We start from the raw sequence: 15,873 nt of genomic DNA, 5'->3' as shown, positions 1-15,873 counted from the left end.
ACCTACTATGTGACAGGAAATGTTCTGGGCTCTGGGACACATCAATGAACTAAAGAGGCAGAAATATCTGCCCTGTAGAACTTACACTCCTGTGGATGAAGGAGCCCCATGGAAAATGTTCACAACTTCTTTGTTTTTGCTTGTCCTGGCATGTCATCTCTTTCAGAGATAACCTGGAAAAAACAGGAAATGAGACTTTTAAAAAATATATATTTTTATTGATTTCAGAGAGGAAGGGAGAGGAAGAGAGAGAGAGAAACATCAATGATGAGAGAGAATCGTTGATTGGCTGCCTCCTGCACGCCCCCTACTGGGGATTGAGCCCGCAATCCTGGGCATGTGCCCTTGACCAGAATCGATCCTGGGACCTTTTGGTCTGCAGGCCAACACTCTATCCACTGAGCCAAACGAGACTCACATTTTTAAGAGCAGAAGGGCCATCCTATAAAAGGCTAATATGCAAATTGACCAAACGGCAGAATGACTGGTTGCTATGATGCACACTAACCACCAGGGGGCAGATGCTCAACGCAGGAGTGTCCATTGACTTTTAGAGAGAGAGGAAGGGAGAGGGAGAGACAGAGAGAGAAACATTGATGTGAGAGAGACATCGATTCGTTGCCTCCCACACACACCCTGACCAGGGCTGGGGATTGAGCCTGCAACCATGGGACATGCCCTAGTCCTGCTGGAATCATAAGCTACTGTTGACCTTACACAAATAGATAGCCAAATATTTCTCCAGCAAAATGGGTTTATTCAGAACAACAAAGAATTGCAAGGACATGAGGTCTAATAACAAACCATGTGACAGGAATCGAACCTGGGACCCTTCAGTCCCAGGGCCAATGCTCTATCCACTGATATACCCGCAGGAGCTTCCCCTGGTGGTCAGCGCAGCGGCGGCGGTGGGAGCCTCTCCCACTTCCGTGGCAGCACTAAGGATGTCTAACTGATGGCTTGGGGAGCAGGCCTAAGCCATCAGTTGGATATACCCTGAGGGCTCCCGGACTATGAGAGGGCATAGGCTGGACCAGCCATGGACAAACTACGGCCCGCGGGCCGGATCCGGCCTGTTTGAAATGAATAAAACTAAAAAAAAAAAAGACCGTACCTTTTTATGTAATGATGTTTACTTTGAATTTATATTAGTTCACACAAACACTCCATCCATGCTTTTGTTTCGGCCCTCCGGTCCAGTTTAAGAACCCATTGTGGCCCTCGAGTCAAAAAGTTTGCCCACCCCTGGGCTGGACTGAGGGACCCCCCCCCACAAGTGCATGAATTTCGGGCACCAGGCCTTTAGGCTAAAAGATAAGCCTCTGTCTGGATATTTGTTGACCAAAGTGATGCCAATTTATAAATTAAAGTATCATCTAGTGGCTGTTTTTCTTATGTGTTTTTTTTTAATTTTATCACAGTTTATTTCAGCCAAAATAAGTACATATATCTGGGAGCAAGATCTCAAATGCTCCCTTATGTGTTTTTTTATATAAGAAAGTTTCTGTTGCCCTGACCTATGGGCTCAATGGTTAGAGCGTCGTTCTGTGAACCAAAGGGTGGAGGGTTTGATTCCTGGTCAAGGGCATGTACCTGGGCTACACATTCAATCCCAGGCCCTGTTTGGGGCACGTGCACGAGGCAACCAATTGATGTGTCTTATATCGATGTTTCTCTTTCTTTCTCTTTCTTTCTCTCTTCTCTCTCTCTCTCTCTCTCTCTCTCTCTCTCTCTCTCTCCCCCCCCCCCCCTTTCCCTTTCCCTTTCTCTAACACCAATGGAAAAAATATCCTCAGGTGAGGATTAACAAAACAAAAAAAAAAAGAAAAGGTTTTGTGAAATACCTTCCATTGTTTAAGCTTTAAAAGAAATAAAAGATAAAAGACAAGTCACTGACTTGCTAATATTATCTACCTAAATTAGAAGGAAAATATATAATGACCCAAATAACAGTCTGAAACTGAGGTTCTCTAAGCTGAAGGTGAAACTGCTAGCTACACCAAAGAAGTACATTATTATTTAAGGCAATATTGCCCGGCCAGTGTGGCTCAGTGGTAGAGCATCAACCCATCAACCAAAAGGTCACTGCTTTGATTCCCAAACAGGGCACATGCCCAGGTTGTGGGCTCAATCCCCAGTAAAAGGGCATGCAGGAGGCAGCCAATCGATGATGTTTCTCATCGATGTTTCTATCTATCCCTCTCCCTTCCTTTCTTTCTAAAATCAATAAAAACGTATTTTTTAAAAAGGCAATGTTATAGCCCTAGCTTGTTTGGCTCAGTGGATAGAGCATTGGCCTGTGGACTGAAGGGTCCCAGGTTCAATTCCAGTCAAAGGCATATACTTGGGCTGCAGGCTTGATCCCCAGTAGGGGGCATGCAGGAAGCAGTTGATCCATGATTTTCTTTCATCATTGATGTTTCTTTCTCTCTCTCTCTCTCTCTCTCTCTCTCTCTCTCTCTCTCTCTCTCCTCTCTCTCTCTCTCTCTCTCTCTCTCTCTCTCTCTCTCTCTCTCCTTTCCTCTCTGAACTCAATAAAAAAAAATGTTTTTAAAAAAGATATTTAAGAAAGGCAATATTATAAGTTCAGGTCTCTCATTGGCTCAGAGAAGGATTATAAACTCTTCTTTGCCATCAGTAGCCTTTAGGTTTCATGTCACTGGTGCTAGAAAGCCAGGTTTCAAACAGATCCAAAATGGGTAGTGTAAAAATTAAACAGAAACCTAATTTTAAAAAATGAAGTTGCAAGGCCAGAAGGGGGAGCCCTTACCAGGAAAAACTGTTTAGAATAGCATTACCAACTTCTTATTTTTAAATTTTATATATATATTTTTAATTTATTTCAGAGAGGAAGGGCGAGGAAGAGAGAGATAGAAACATCAATAATGGGAGGGAATCATTGATTGGCTGCCTCCTGCACGTTGGACCAAGCCCGCAACCCAGGCATGTTCCATTAACTGGAATCAAACCTGGGACCCTTTGGTCTGCATGCCTACCGACACTCTATCCACTGAGCCAAACCAACTAGGGCTATTCTTTTCTATAAAAGAGTCTCCTCTCCTTTGTTTCTTGGAACTTGCACATGGTTTGTTATTAGACCTCATGTCCTTGCAATTCTTTGTTGTTCTGAATAAACCCAATTTGCTGGAGAAATATTTGGTTATCTATTTGTGTAAGGTCAACAGTAGCTTATGATTCCAGCAGGTCTAGGGTCATTCAACAGAGGTGTTGTATGCATGTGCTTGAAGCTTAGCAAGTTGTTTCCTTACGATTCTTACATCAGAAGGTAAACATGACTTTTGGCTAAACTCTTCCTCCATGCAGGAACAAGAATGAAATGAGTAAGGAGGTGAAATAGCCACCTCAGTGGCTACCTCCATCTTATTGACAGAGACCCACAAAGTCCTTATGTTGTGCAGCAATCCACTTCCTGTGGATCAGGTCTGCACTTTGAAGGACACAGAGAAAGGACTTCCTCTTCCCAATGGCAACCCTCAGGCTTCTGTTCTATGGGAGAAAAATCCCTATTGACTTGATATATTCATCCTAGTATGCCAGTTTCCAGGTCCCCCTCATCCTGACCACTCTGTTCTGATTTACTCAGGCCTGCCAGTATACTTTTTGTTTTTAAAATATATTTTATTGATTTTTTTTACAGAGAGGAAGGGAGAGGGATAGAGAGTTAGAAACATCTATGAGAGAGAAACATCGATCAGCTGCCTCCTGCACACCCCCTACTGGGGATGTGCCCGCAACCAAGGTACATGCCCTTGACCGGAATCGAACCTGGGACCCTTCAGTCCGCAGGCCGATGCTCTATCCACTGAGCCAAACCGGTTATGGCTTGCCAGTATACTTTTGTTCTGTATGAGTTTTTATTGAGGTATAATTGACATATACCATTATATTAGTTTCAGATGTGTACAATGATTCGATGTCTGTATATATTGCAAATTGATCACCGCAAAAATTTAGTTAATATCTGACACTATATATAGTTACAAAAACAGGTTTTTAAAAACTGAGTGTTGGCTTGGCTGGTGTTCCCAGTGGTTAGAGCATCAGCCCTGGACCAGAGGGTCGCAGGTTTGATTTCTGGTCAGGGGCACGTACCTGGGTTGCAGGTTTGAACCCCTCCCCGACTCAGGGCGTGTGTGGGAGGCAACCAGTCAATGTGTCTCTGTCACATTGATGTTTCTCTCTCCCTCCTCCCTCCTTTCTACTCTAAAAATCAATGGAAAAAATATCTTCACTCCTCGGCTGAGGATTTAAAAACAAAACAAAACAACCACCTGGCAGTGTTAAAGACCAGATGCAGTTTAGTTTCCATTTTTATTAAAGTTGTTTTTTTTAAGGAATATATTACACTTAAAGTTCAATACCATAAATAAAGATTAGTTTTTAAATCTATTTTACTTATTTAAAATATAAACATAAAAGAAAAAAATTCACCACTCCTTCCCCAACTCTGTCTAAATGTATTAAAAAAACCACAAAGTCACCCCTCAGGTAAGGTCTTTCTTCAGAATGAGTAGCACAGTCTTTACTGACGTTAGTCCTCCCGGGCTGCGAGGATGCGGCACGATGACTGGAGTCCACGATACATGGGCCTGAGGGGCTGCGATCGAGTCCACCTCCTCCTGCCAGGACTGCGCAAATGCCCTCAGGGACAGGCTCTTCTCTGTCCATTCAGTGTCCAAGGCCATGGACTGTGCGAAGCCTTCAAGCACAAGACGCTGTGGCGAACATGACGTGGAAGCTGGCATGCTCTCAGAGGCGGCTCAGACCCAGCAGGAACCTAGCAATTCTGGATCAGTATTCGTCATGGACTATCAGCGCTGGCAAGATCCTGAGAAAGCACCTAGTCATTTTACAGTGAGTCTTCTAACACTGAAGAGAATATTGATATTAAATTTTAAAGAATACTGATATACTTATTTACACTTCTTCCTAAAGTTATTTAAACTTCATTTATTCATGTTTCATCTTCACATAATCATAAACTCTAAGCCAACATATTAGGCTGAAACTAACTTTAAGCACAATTTATAACATTTTTAGAATGTCTATTTGATCTTAACAAAAATAGGTATCCTAAGAAATCGGTAAGGAAAAAGGATGTTTTTCAGGAGACTATTAGAGGGGTTTATATGAAGACTTCCTAACTGCTTGCCAGTTTCTCTAAAGCTGTCAGCTCAAATCTACTGACATGGCTTTTGCTTCCTTCCTGTAAATTCTGTTCTTGAAAACCTGAGAAACAAATTCACTTGATACAATTGGGACCTTAATCCTATCAAAATGAACCTAAGTCTGAACGGAAACTGAGGTAGTCGGAATTTATAAGCACTTGACACTTTCTGAGTCAGAAAGGACTCCTGTCTGCCACCCCCAAATCAGCTCTTCCCCACTCTCCTTCCCTACCCCACTCTCTTTCACCACGGCTGCAGTCTGCTCCATCTTTCTCAGGGAACTGGTTTTGCTAATATGAAGGGTATAACCTGCCACAGAATATTGACACTTACGCCATTTCAAATTCTTCAGTTCAAAGCTGAATTCTAGCCCACTAATGCTGCATTGAAACCTCAGATTTTAAAAGTCTTCGTTTTTTAGAATATTGTCATAATCTGAGTGACTAAAATGTGCCTCTTAAAATTTTTTACAGGCTCAATGGCCTTCTAAGTCTTCACTGAGTAAACTATGCAGAATCAGTGATAAGCAACCACTTTCAAGTCTTGAAGAGGAAGGAAGACAACAGCACATTTAGTTATCCTCAGAAACTCAAGATTTGTTGACATTATACTTTATCAAGTTTCACATTTGTGCAGGGAAAACACTGGGCTACCAGATTCCAATCTTAATAAATATATGTAGAAAAATGTCATCTATAATATTTTCTCCAGAAAGTCATTAGTGCAAATATAATTATATCAATAAAAATAAAGCAAAAATATCTTTCAAGTATAAAAAGCACCATGCTCAGAAACAATACTATCTAAATGGCATCACTGCACAACAGTCAAAATATAATCAAACCTATCATGGTAAATCTCAAATATATTCTTAGTCCATAGTATTTTTGGTGAAATTCTTTATACAACTTTGCAGGATGATCCATAATCACAATCAGAATGTAAGTTTAGATTTTCATAGCTTTCTTTAAAAATATACTCTATACTTTTCTCGGATGTTGCACAATTTAAGAGATACATGACACAGGCAGAAAATAGAGCACTGACCTGACACCTTTACGATTAGCTTCTCTTTAGCTGAAGGTGGATATGCTAGAGACCCAGCTTTCACAATGACAAATACCTTCAATTCAAAACTGCACATTTAAATACATATTTAAAATTTATGCATTAAAAAAGGCAACTTTCCTTTGCTGGGGTTGCTGTTTGGACCCAGGTCCAACTAATCAGCTGGAATTACTCCTTAGTAATTATGTTGCTTGCTTACTTAGCACAATTTCTTACACGGAGTGCTCAATAGTTATATGCTGAATTAAAGGGCTAACCAATGAATGAATGTTATGTATATATGAATGTATGAATGAATGAATGCTTGTCCAAGGGCTGTGTTTATAATGTCACAGGACTTTGTTAGCTTTAGAGAGAAAAAGTGGGAATCATTTATCATTAAAGAATTTAATTAGTAAAGTGGGGTTGATAAGCTCCAGAGTAGACTTGCTTCTGTGGACCAGAATCTACGTGGTAACAGAAGTGCCAAAAGCAGGAGGTAAAGGATATCACCTCCTTTTAAAGTAAAGGCTATCTTATAACTTCTGAGGATTGAGCCATATGTTGTGCAGTAAAGTGGACCCTATTGGCTGGGCCGTACACCAACCCTACACTTTGCTATTAGTAAACAATTCAGATTATCTTGTTTTGACTTATATTTTTCTTCTTGTATATAAAATAATTTTCAGAAGTTCTTCTGAAACAATTCGTAAGCCCACATGAAGACAACTGCATACCTGTCTATCCCAGAATTTCTTTTTATCTTCATTGTTAAAAAAGGAATAGTTCTATTTTTTGGTTGGATTATAGTTGTCATATCTATTATCTGAAAAACATACATTTATATTTTCTTCTGTTTGCTTGTCTTCAATGTTTTTACAGAGCACATTACTTTTCTCTCTCTGCTTCTATCGTTTTTCAGGTCATTATTAAATGAATGGAGGATACAACAGGACACTGAGCTACAGAGATCTGGGAGTAACAGATGCAGTTGTAAGAGGGCTATCAACACACCATGATTCCATAGTAAACTATCACACAGCTAGTTTGAAAAGGCAAGCATGGTTAAATCATAACATTTAGCAAAACATAATTTTATAAAAGACTTTTAAGAACAATGATTTAATTGTACCATGTACACTCATTAAATTCAAAATAGGTGTAACAATGATGTACAAACCTCAACTCAATTATTTTCTGTAAGTCAAAGGATAATTTATACTTGTGGGTACAGGATCCACAACTTATAATCTGCAGTAATTAGCAGTTCTTTATTATTGCAGTATTGATGAACTTTCCCATCATTTTAGGTTAATGAGAATGCTGAGGTATGTAATCTGAAAATTTCACCAATATTCCATTTTCAAAGGAAAACTTGAGGACGGTTATGCATCCTGAAAAATAAAGAGTCCTGATGACTTGGAATTCCTTCCCCTTCTCCAAGCCGAGGCTGTTGGGTTGCTGTGAAGCTCTGCTTCAAGGTCTGACTGTGGTCAACACTTTCAAGCCAAAGTCAGGAATGCCACTTCTGCCATCTGCACAGGCTGATACTCACTCAGATTTTGTGCTTTGTTCAGAGGAACATGACACAAAAGAATGCCTTGAGAATTCACATTTCCATTCCTAGTGCCATACACACAGAAGAAATCCAGCCAGCAGAGGAAACAGATTGCCTACCAGAAGCCAGAGGGTGACCACAAGGCTAGAGGAACGGGAACAGAGATCTAGGATTGAAAACAAAAATTGACTTTCTATAGACATTTTTGGAATATATTATTTCAACTAAATACTGACAGATGAATACAGGTGATTATTAAAGGTGAACAAGGACCACCTTGGAGAGCAGAATCAAGAATGACTTCCTGCCCTGCCAGCATGGCTCAGTGCTTGAGCATTGACCTATGAACCAAGAGGTCACGGTTCAATATCCGGTCAGGGCACATGCCCGGGTTGTGGGCTCGGTTCCCAGTAGGGGGTGCGCGGGAGGCAGCTGATCAATGATTCTTTCTCATCATTGATGTTTCTGTCTCTCTCTCCCTCTCCCTTCCTCTCTGAAGTCAATCAATATATATATTTTTTAAAGAATGACTCCCTAAAACCTAGGTATGTAAGGTCAAATTTTTTTTGCATTTTTTGAAAAAGAACAAAATATTTATGCAGGAAGAAAAGAAGATGTACCTACCATATCATGGTTAAAAAACGGCACCCAAGAAGAGAAAGAAGTGTCTTCGGCTAGTATCCCAGCATAAATATGTTACACAGGAAAGTAGATTAATATCTTGGCTATTCTGATATGGGAAGTAGAACTCTCTTCTTTTCTTTCTTGTCCCCTTTTTTATGGTAATTTGATATAATTTATCATCCCAAATAAGGACATTTTAAGACAAGTTTTGAAATAAATTGCTAATCTCAAGATGGTGCCATGTCAGCAAACTGAAACTTAGATAACTTCCATGTGCTTGACCAGAAAGATAGTATATCTAGTCAGCCAAATACCAACCAACAAGCCAACTCTGGGCTCTATACTTATTTCCTTGTTCCTTGATCTTTCAAAATAAGGTCAGATATGCAACTCTGGCCAATCAACTTAAGCCGAGTGTTTCTTCCTTGTTTCCTGCTTGTATCCCTTTCCCTTATTTTGCAGTTCTCTGGACTCTTGAGAGTGGAGACTGCCTGCTTCATGAATTGTGAAATAAAATTTGCTTAGATCAAATAAATGTTCTCTTTGATTTTTTTTTTTAAACACAAGGGACGCTATTAACAATTATACCAGGACAAAAGGCATATGGACTGTCCCAGGCAAGCCAGGGCATATGGTCCCCAATCTCTAAACAACTACCTATCTATCCACATCCAGCCTTCATCTGGAAACAGAAGAAAAATCTATGGGCTTTGGGCACTAGAAGTCCATTTTAATTTAGGCATGAGCTGTTCTCATGGCTAAAACTATTTCCCAAAATAATTCTCAGAAAGGAAAACTTTTTAATTTTGTTGATTGGTTTTTAGAAAGTGTGAGTGAGTGTGTGTGTGTGTGTGTGTGTGCGTGAGAGAGGGGGGGGAGAGAGAGGGAGAGAGGGAGAGAAAATATATACACACACTTTGAATAATTATAAAGTCAGTGTTTATTAAAATACATTTTTTTTCAAAATTGAGTTTTCAGTGATTAAATTATGTATACTTTTAGGACAGACACCCTGTATTTTGACCAATAAAGAACCAATCATGCTTCAAGTCTGACTGCTTAAAAGTGGAAAATAGGGCTAGTCTTCAGCTCTAGAATGAATAGAATGATAACGTCACGGCACTGCAGCCTGTTCTTCTGAGCACCATATATAGTGTGGTATAAATATTTAAAAAAATTATTTCACTGCATGTAATGCAGGTAAAACAGGAGGAAACTCCTATTCTTCCCAATGGAATCAGCTGGTAATTGTTAAATCTTACAAAAATCCCACTTTGCCAAGAACAGTCCTTCTCATCAGCATCATCTGCAAACTTGTTCAAAATGCAAATTCTCAGGCTCTGACCCAGATCTTCTGAATCAGAAACTCTGGGGTTGAGGCTTAGCAGCCTGTGTTTTAACATGGTTCTGATGCATGCAGAAGTTTGAGAGACTGATCTAGCGCTGCACTGTTCAATATGGCAGCCACCAGCTCTATGTGCTACTTAAATTTAAATGAACTCAAATGAAATAAAGTATTTATTTAGTTCCTTAATCAACCCAGTCATGTTTCACACATTCAATAGTTGCATGTGGCTAATGACTACTCTGTTGGGCAATGCAGATTATAGAACATTTCCGTCACCCCAGTCTACTGGATAAGTTCTGGCCTAGAGCATGAGGTAGAATGGTCTTGGCTGGAATAAGGAATGGAACCTGGAGTCTAATAACACAGGCATATCCCTATGGAGAAGGACTCCCTATTTGGCCCAAGGAAATGGAGAAGGACTCCCTAAATGAAAGGTGGCCTGTTTCCTTTTCGACTGACACTAAAATTTAACAAACTATTAAAACATTAATGACAGCTCTGGAACATCTGTTGTCCTTCAAAAATACTGAACTTTAGCAGGGCCAGTGAAAATACTGAACTTTAGCAGGGCCAGTGTGACTCAGTGGTTGAGCATCGACCCATGAACCGAGAGGTCCCGGGTTGCAGGCTTTATCCCCAGTAGGGGGCATGTGAGAGGAAGCTGATCAATGTTTTTCTCTCATCAATGTTTCTCTCTCTCTACCCTTCCTCTCTAAAATCAAGAAAAACATATTTAAAAAAAATACTGAACTTTATGTGACAGTAATCTTTAAAAAGAAAATATTCAAAGAGGGTATTTCAAAATGAATTAGAGATGATCAGATTTGGGTTTTGACCTGAACCTCATTATTTATTAGTTGTGACAGTAGACACATTACACTTAACCTCTTACACCGTAGTTTTCTCATGTGTAAAATGATTATTCCTACCTCATTAGGTTTTGTGATGATTAAATGCAATAATATAGACACAAAGCACTCAGTTAGCATTCAATAAATGGAAACAAAAATAACACCTACAATCTGAAGAGACCAGAAAGAATTTAGAAATAAATATTTTATATTCACTGTCTTAGGCAGTATGGAACAACTACCTAATTACACTCTAGCATTTAGAAGTGACAATCAGAAAAAAGGAAAAAAGATGAGTTTTACATTCCAAAAGAAATTACAAATACAAGAAAAAGCTATGTGAAGCTGAGCTCAACAATAAAAAAATCAGAAGAATTTGGGGAGAGGAATATATTTTTACACTTCCTCTAGAATATTAGCAGTTTTAATGTTTTAAAGGCATACTAAAAAAACCCTAAATTATTTTAATTCATAAAACATATTAGGATGATTATTTGTCTAATAAGCTTCATCATAGGTTAATTCTAATTTTTAGTATTTCTCATATAAGTACATTTAAAGCATCAAATCTTATTTTTATAAGTTTGGTGGGTCATAAAGACTATATTTTAAAAAGAAATAAACTATTTATCTAAAATAAATAGCATATGTAAAGTCTGCCATAGTCCCTGGTATAGAGTTCACTAAGGGCCTAGTGTGTGCTCTATTCACACATTAACAAACATGAGAAATCAGGATATTTTAGAATTTCAACAGTGATACTTATAATGTTTTAAAAGCAGTGCCTAAAGACATCTATTCTTAAAATATTTTATACAGTTTTCAAAATTGTGTAATGACTTATAGATTACAATGCTTTTTTGAGTATGCTTCCTCATAGAACTGGTTAACAGGGAAAAAAAAATCACATCATAGCACCACAATTTCAGAAGGGTAACTGATAAAGAGGGAGCCAGGATAAGTAGAAGTAGAGTCTAAGGTGCAGGTTGGTGGACGTGGAGGGGTTGGGTGGTTTGCAATCTCTATTCCCCACCTCCTTTCCACAGATCCATTTGTCTCTGTCATGCTCCAAAGACAGGAACTAATCATTTCATAGCCCTTTGCCCTGGCCTGGCTTTCTCCACATTCCTATACATTCTTTTACTATACTCCTAAGATTTTTACCCCTGAATCAGCTGGAGTAACTCTCTTTATGAACTAGCAGCCAATGTAATTTAATAATAACAATAAAAGTAAGTTATCCTACTAACTTACATGAAAGTAAAAGTTAAGAGTATTTAACACTACATATATTACATACCACATCAAAGGGACCGAAGATCTTATATCATTTCAAACAACTCATTGTATCCTCCTATATAATAAAAGGGTAATATGCAAATTAACCCTAACAGCAGAACAACTGGGAATGACTGGTCACTATGACACACACTGACCACCAGGGGGCAGATGCTCAATGCAGAAGCTGCCCCCTGGTGGTCAGTGTGCTCCCACAGGGGGAGCCCTGCTCAGCCACAAGCCAGGCTGACGGCTGCCAGCACAGCGGTGGTGGCGGGAGCCTCTCCCGCCTCCTTAGCAGCGCTAAGGATGTCCGACTGCAGCTTAGGCCTGCTCCCCACTGGCAAGTGGACATCCCCCGAGGGTTCCTGGGCTGCCAGAGGGATGTCTGACTGCCAGCTTAGGCCCGATCCCCCAGGGGAGCGGGCCTAAGCCAGCAGGTGGACATCCCCCGAGGAGTCCCAGACTGCGAGAGGGCACAGGCTGGGCTGAGGGACCCCCCCCCCCCAAGTGCACAAATTTTTGTGCACCGGGCCTCTAGTTACTATTATAACTGCAGAAAACTCAGATGACTCACTGGAGTACTGTGCAGAAACGAGTTAACTTAGCAGCCCTGAGATCGCCATCCAGGGTCACATGTAGTACATCAAAGCTGTCAGTGTTGCTCCATGAACAGGGATGTGGGCTGGACTGACTGGAAACATTGCAAAGAAACTGGCTGGGTTAGGGTTAAATCATAATAGTGATGTCAGGAAGGAGTGAAAGGTGGCCTGACAACCAGTAGGAGTAAGAAATCAAGATGCTGAGATAAAGGAACATAGGGGATTGTCATGGCAATGTGGTTTTGGCTAGTGAATGTTGGAACAGTAGTCTGATTTAAGGAATTTTGTAGTATTCATAAAAAAAAAAAAAAGAGTGGTTCAACATATAGAGTGTGTAAACTGAGGACTCAATACTTTGACTCTGGAAATTGTTTTTGATTCCATTGACCTTGTCTGGCACAAAGGGTTCTCTCTGGCACTGAACTGACAGAAGAACTAAAAATTATCGATGTTTTACATCATTACAACCTGAAAACATTTCCAAAATACAGGGACAAGCTGGCTCCACACTACCACAGAAAGCTCTCACTAAAGTGGCAGCGGCACTTAATATGTGTTAGGGTAGCTCCTGTGTCCTTGTGCAGGAGTATAGGTCCTCAACAAAGAATTTAGGGCAACATATGCTGAAGACCATTAAGCTAGATCTGGGAGGCTGCAGTGCTCTCTGAATATGAAGTGCTGGGGGGACAGGCTCCTGTGCTGAAACAGGTCAGTGGCTGACTGGGATGTAATCTGTGCACTTAAAACTGAGGTCCTGTGAGTGAGAGGGAAATCTATTGCCAATAACTGAGTTTGGTAAAGGTAGCTGACTAAATTGGTTAACATAGGTGGGAGGCAAATTACTAAATTTGGTTTTCTGAGATGGTTATTAAGCTATTTCTAAAGGCAATTTAAAAAGAGGAGTTCCAAAAATGTATTTCAACAATGGAATTGCCCGGCTGGTGTGGCTCTGTGTACTGAACGTTGTCCCATGGACCAAGGGGTCACCAGTTCGATTCCCAGTCAGGGCACATGCCTGGGTTGCAGACTCAATCCCCAGTAGGGGGCGTGCAAGAGGCAGCCTATCAATATTTCTCTCTCACTGATGTTTCTGTCTCTCTCTCCCTCTTCCTTCCTCTCTCCCTAAAATCCATAAAAACATATTAAAACAAAACAAAATAATGGAGTCACTTTTGAAGTAACTCTATTGATAGATATTGCTCCTGCCAGGAAAAAAAAAATTCAGTGGTGGGAAGGAGATTTTCCAATAAAACTGAAATTAGAAGAGAAGATGCTCTACCTGTTTTAGAGCTTCCTTGAAGGGAATTTTCAACATCTGATAAGAAAAGTCTCTGTCTTTACTCCAACCACAGAGATACTCACCCAGGGGTAGAGCTCGGGTCAGGTTAGCAGCTGGAGGATCTGTTTCTGGAGGACAGAGTTCACAGAAGTCCCAACATGATGGGCAGAGCAGGTTTCCATCGTGAATCCAGCCGTTCATATGAATACTGACGAAGAGGACCTGCCCGGCTCGACTACACAAATATGAAGTATTCTGGACCCAAACCTTTAGACCTTGTGGAGAACAAGAAACCTTCCAACAGAGAGGAAAAAATCAGGTCCGTAAGTATACTGGCTTCCTTCATCTGCAGGAAAAGGTTAGAATTTACTAAAAATACTGGCTATAAAATATAATTTGGGATATAAAAATTTCAAAAGATAATTTTATATGTAAACTATCCTATATAATAAAAGCCTAATATGCTAAGTGCTCGGTTGTCTGGTCGGCCATTCAACCAATCAAAGCATAATACGCTAATGATATGCTAAGGCCGCTCAACTGCTCACTATGACGTGCACTGACCATCAGGGGGCAGATGCTCTAACTGGTAGGTTAGCTTGCTGCTGGGGTCTGGCCGATCAGGACTGAGCGAGACAGGCTGGACACGCCTTGGAGCCCTCCTGTGGTCCCTCCCTGGTTGGCCAACTTCCCATGTCCCTCCCTGGCCCAAATCGTGCACCAGTGGTGTCCCTCGGCCTGGCCTGTGCCCTCTCGCAATCTGGGACCCCTCAGGGGATGTCAGAGAGCCAGTTTTGGCCCGACGGTGGACCGACCAGTCGCTATGACATGCACTCACCACCAGGGGGCAGATGTTCAATGCAGGAGCTGTCCCCTGGTGGTCAGTGTGCTCCCACAGGGGCAGTACTGCTCAGCAGAAGCCAGGCTCACGGCTGGTGAGCACAGCGGCAGTGGCGGGAGCCTCTCCCACCTCTGTGGGGAGCGGGCCTAAGCCAGCAGTCAGACATCCCCTGAGGGCTCCCAGACTGCAAGAGGGCACAGGCCGGGCTGAGGGACCCCCCTCCACTGAGTGCACAGATTTTGTGCACCAGGCCTCTAGTATCTCAATAAAGCTGTTACTCCAAAATGATTAATTTTATAAGAAACTTAAAAATATATAATATTTAAATGTCCAGCTACAGAAGTCTGTTCAGCTCTTGCAGCTGAAATAGTACAATGTATTCTGATTTTTCATTTTCAGAAGCACACTCTCCACCTTGACATCCATTAGTAGGGTATGGGATATTCCTTAAGTTCTGCTCCTAAGTTACAGAATGCCTGTGTCTCAATACGTTTTTAGTATGGTAATGCATTCATTTAATATCAGGCATGCATATAAGATACTTAAGAAAATAGTAATTTGCTCCCTTTGATTTCTATTTTCAAAGGAGAAAAAAACTATTATTAATCAGTAGTTGATTTATTAATTCTTAAATCTATACTTTCCGCAGATCTTATGAAATAAAATTGTAAATTTTTTCTATTCAAAGTAATAGCTATTGAAGAAAGAATTATCTACTTTCCATTATTTCCTTAGGCTATATGCCCAGAAGTAAAATTATTATAAAAGTTGTTGATATATAGCAATTTTATACACACACACACACACTAGTGGCCTGGTGCACAAAATTCGTGCAGGGGGGTTCCTCAGCCCGGCCTGCACCCTCTCCAATCTGGGACCCCTCAAAGGATGTCCTACTGCCGGTTTACAGGGATCGGGCCTAAACTGGCCGTCGGACATCCCTCTCACAATCCAGGACTGCTGGCTCCTAACCACTCACCTGCCTGTCTGCCTGCCTTATTGCCCCTAACCACTCTGCCTGCCGGCCTGCTCGCCCCCAACTGCCCCCCACCGCCGGCCTACTCGCCCCCAAATGCCCCCCCACCAGCCTGATCACCCCCAACTGCCTCCCGTGCCAGTCTGTTTGCCCCCCCCCCGCCGGCCTGCTTGGGCCCAACTGCCGTTCTCTCAGTAGGATTTGCCTACTTTAGAAGTTGTAAAGAGCAGTATCCCCATCGGTTACGTCGGCTTGGATTATTAGAGACAGAGTGGTAATG

The 15,873-nt window shown here is 41.1% G+C and overlaps 1 protein-coding gene across 3 annotated transcripts in view; it reads right to left on the bottom strand.

Moving 5' to 3' along the window:
- Positions 1–4,323: 4,323 nt before the first annotated feature.
- The window catches only part of LMLN (leishmanolysin like peptidase), a 62,081-nt gene continuing 50,531 nt past the window's right edge, over positions 4,324–15,873 (bottom strand). For 2 of the 3 annotated variants that reach the window (XM_006092835.3, XM_006092836.3), the window contains 2 exons: positions 13,860–14,070; positions 4,324–7,960 (listed from right to left, as the gene is read on the bottom strand). In XM_006092835.3, the coding sequence (XP_006092897.1) occupies positions 7,860–7,960; positions 13,860–14,070 (312 nt within the window). In that variant the 3' untranslated portion in view covers positions 4,324–7,859. The remainder of the gene's footprint in view (positions 7,961–13,859; positions 14,071–15,873) is intronic. The other variant, XR_002830264.1, reaches the window with a different exon arrangement.

The sequence above is a fragment of the Myotis lucifugus genome, unplaced genomic scaffold (genome assembly GCF_000147115.1).
Source record: "Myotis lucifugus unplaced genomic scaffold, Myoluc2.0 scaffold_105, whole genome shotgun sequence".
Lineage (NCBI taxonomy): Eukaryota > Metazoa > Chordata > Mammalia > Chiroptera > Vespertilionidae > Myotis > Myotis lucifugus.
Note: the sequence above shows the minus strand (reverse complement) of the source record. Positions and strands in the feature narration are given on the sequence as shown.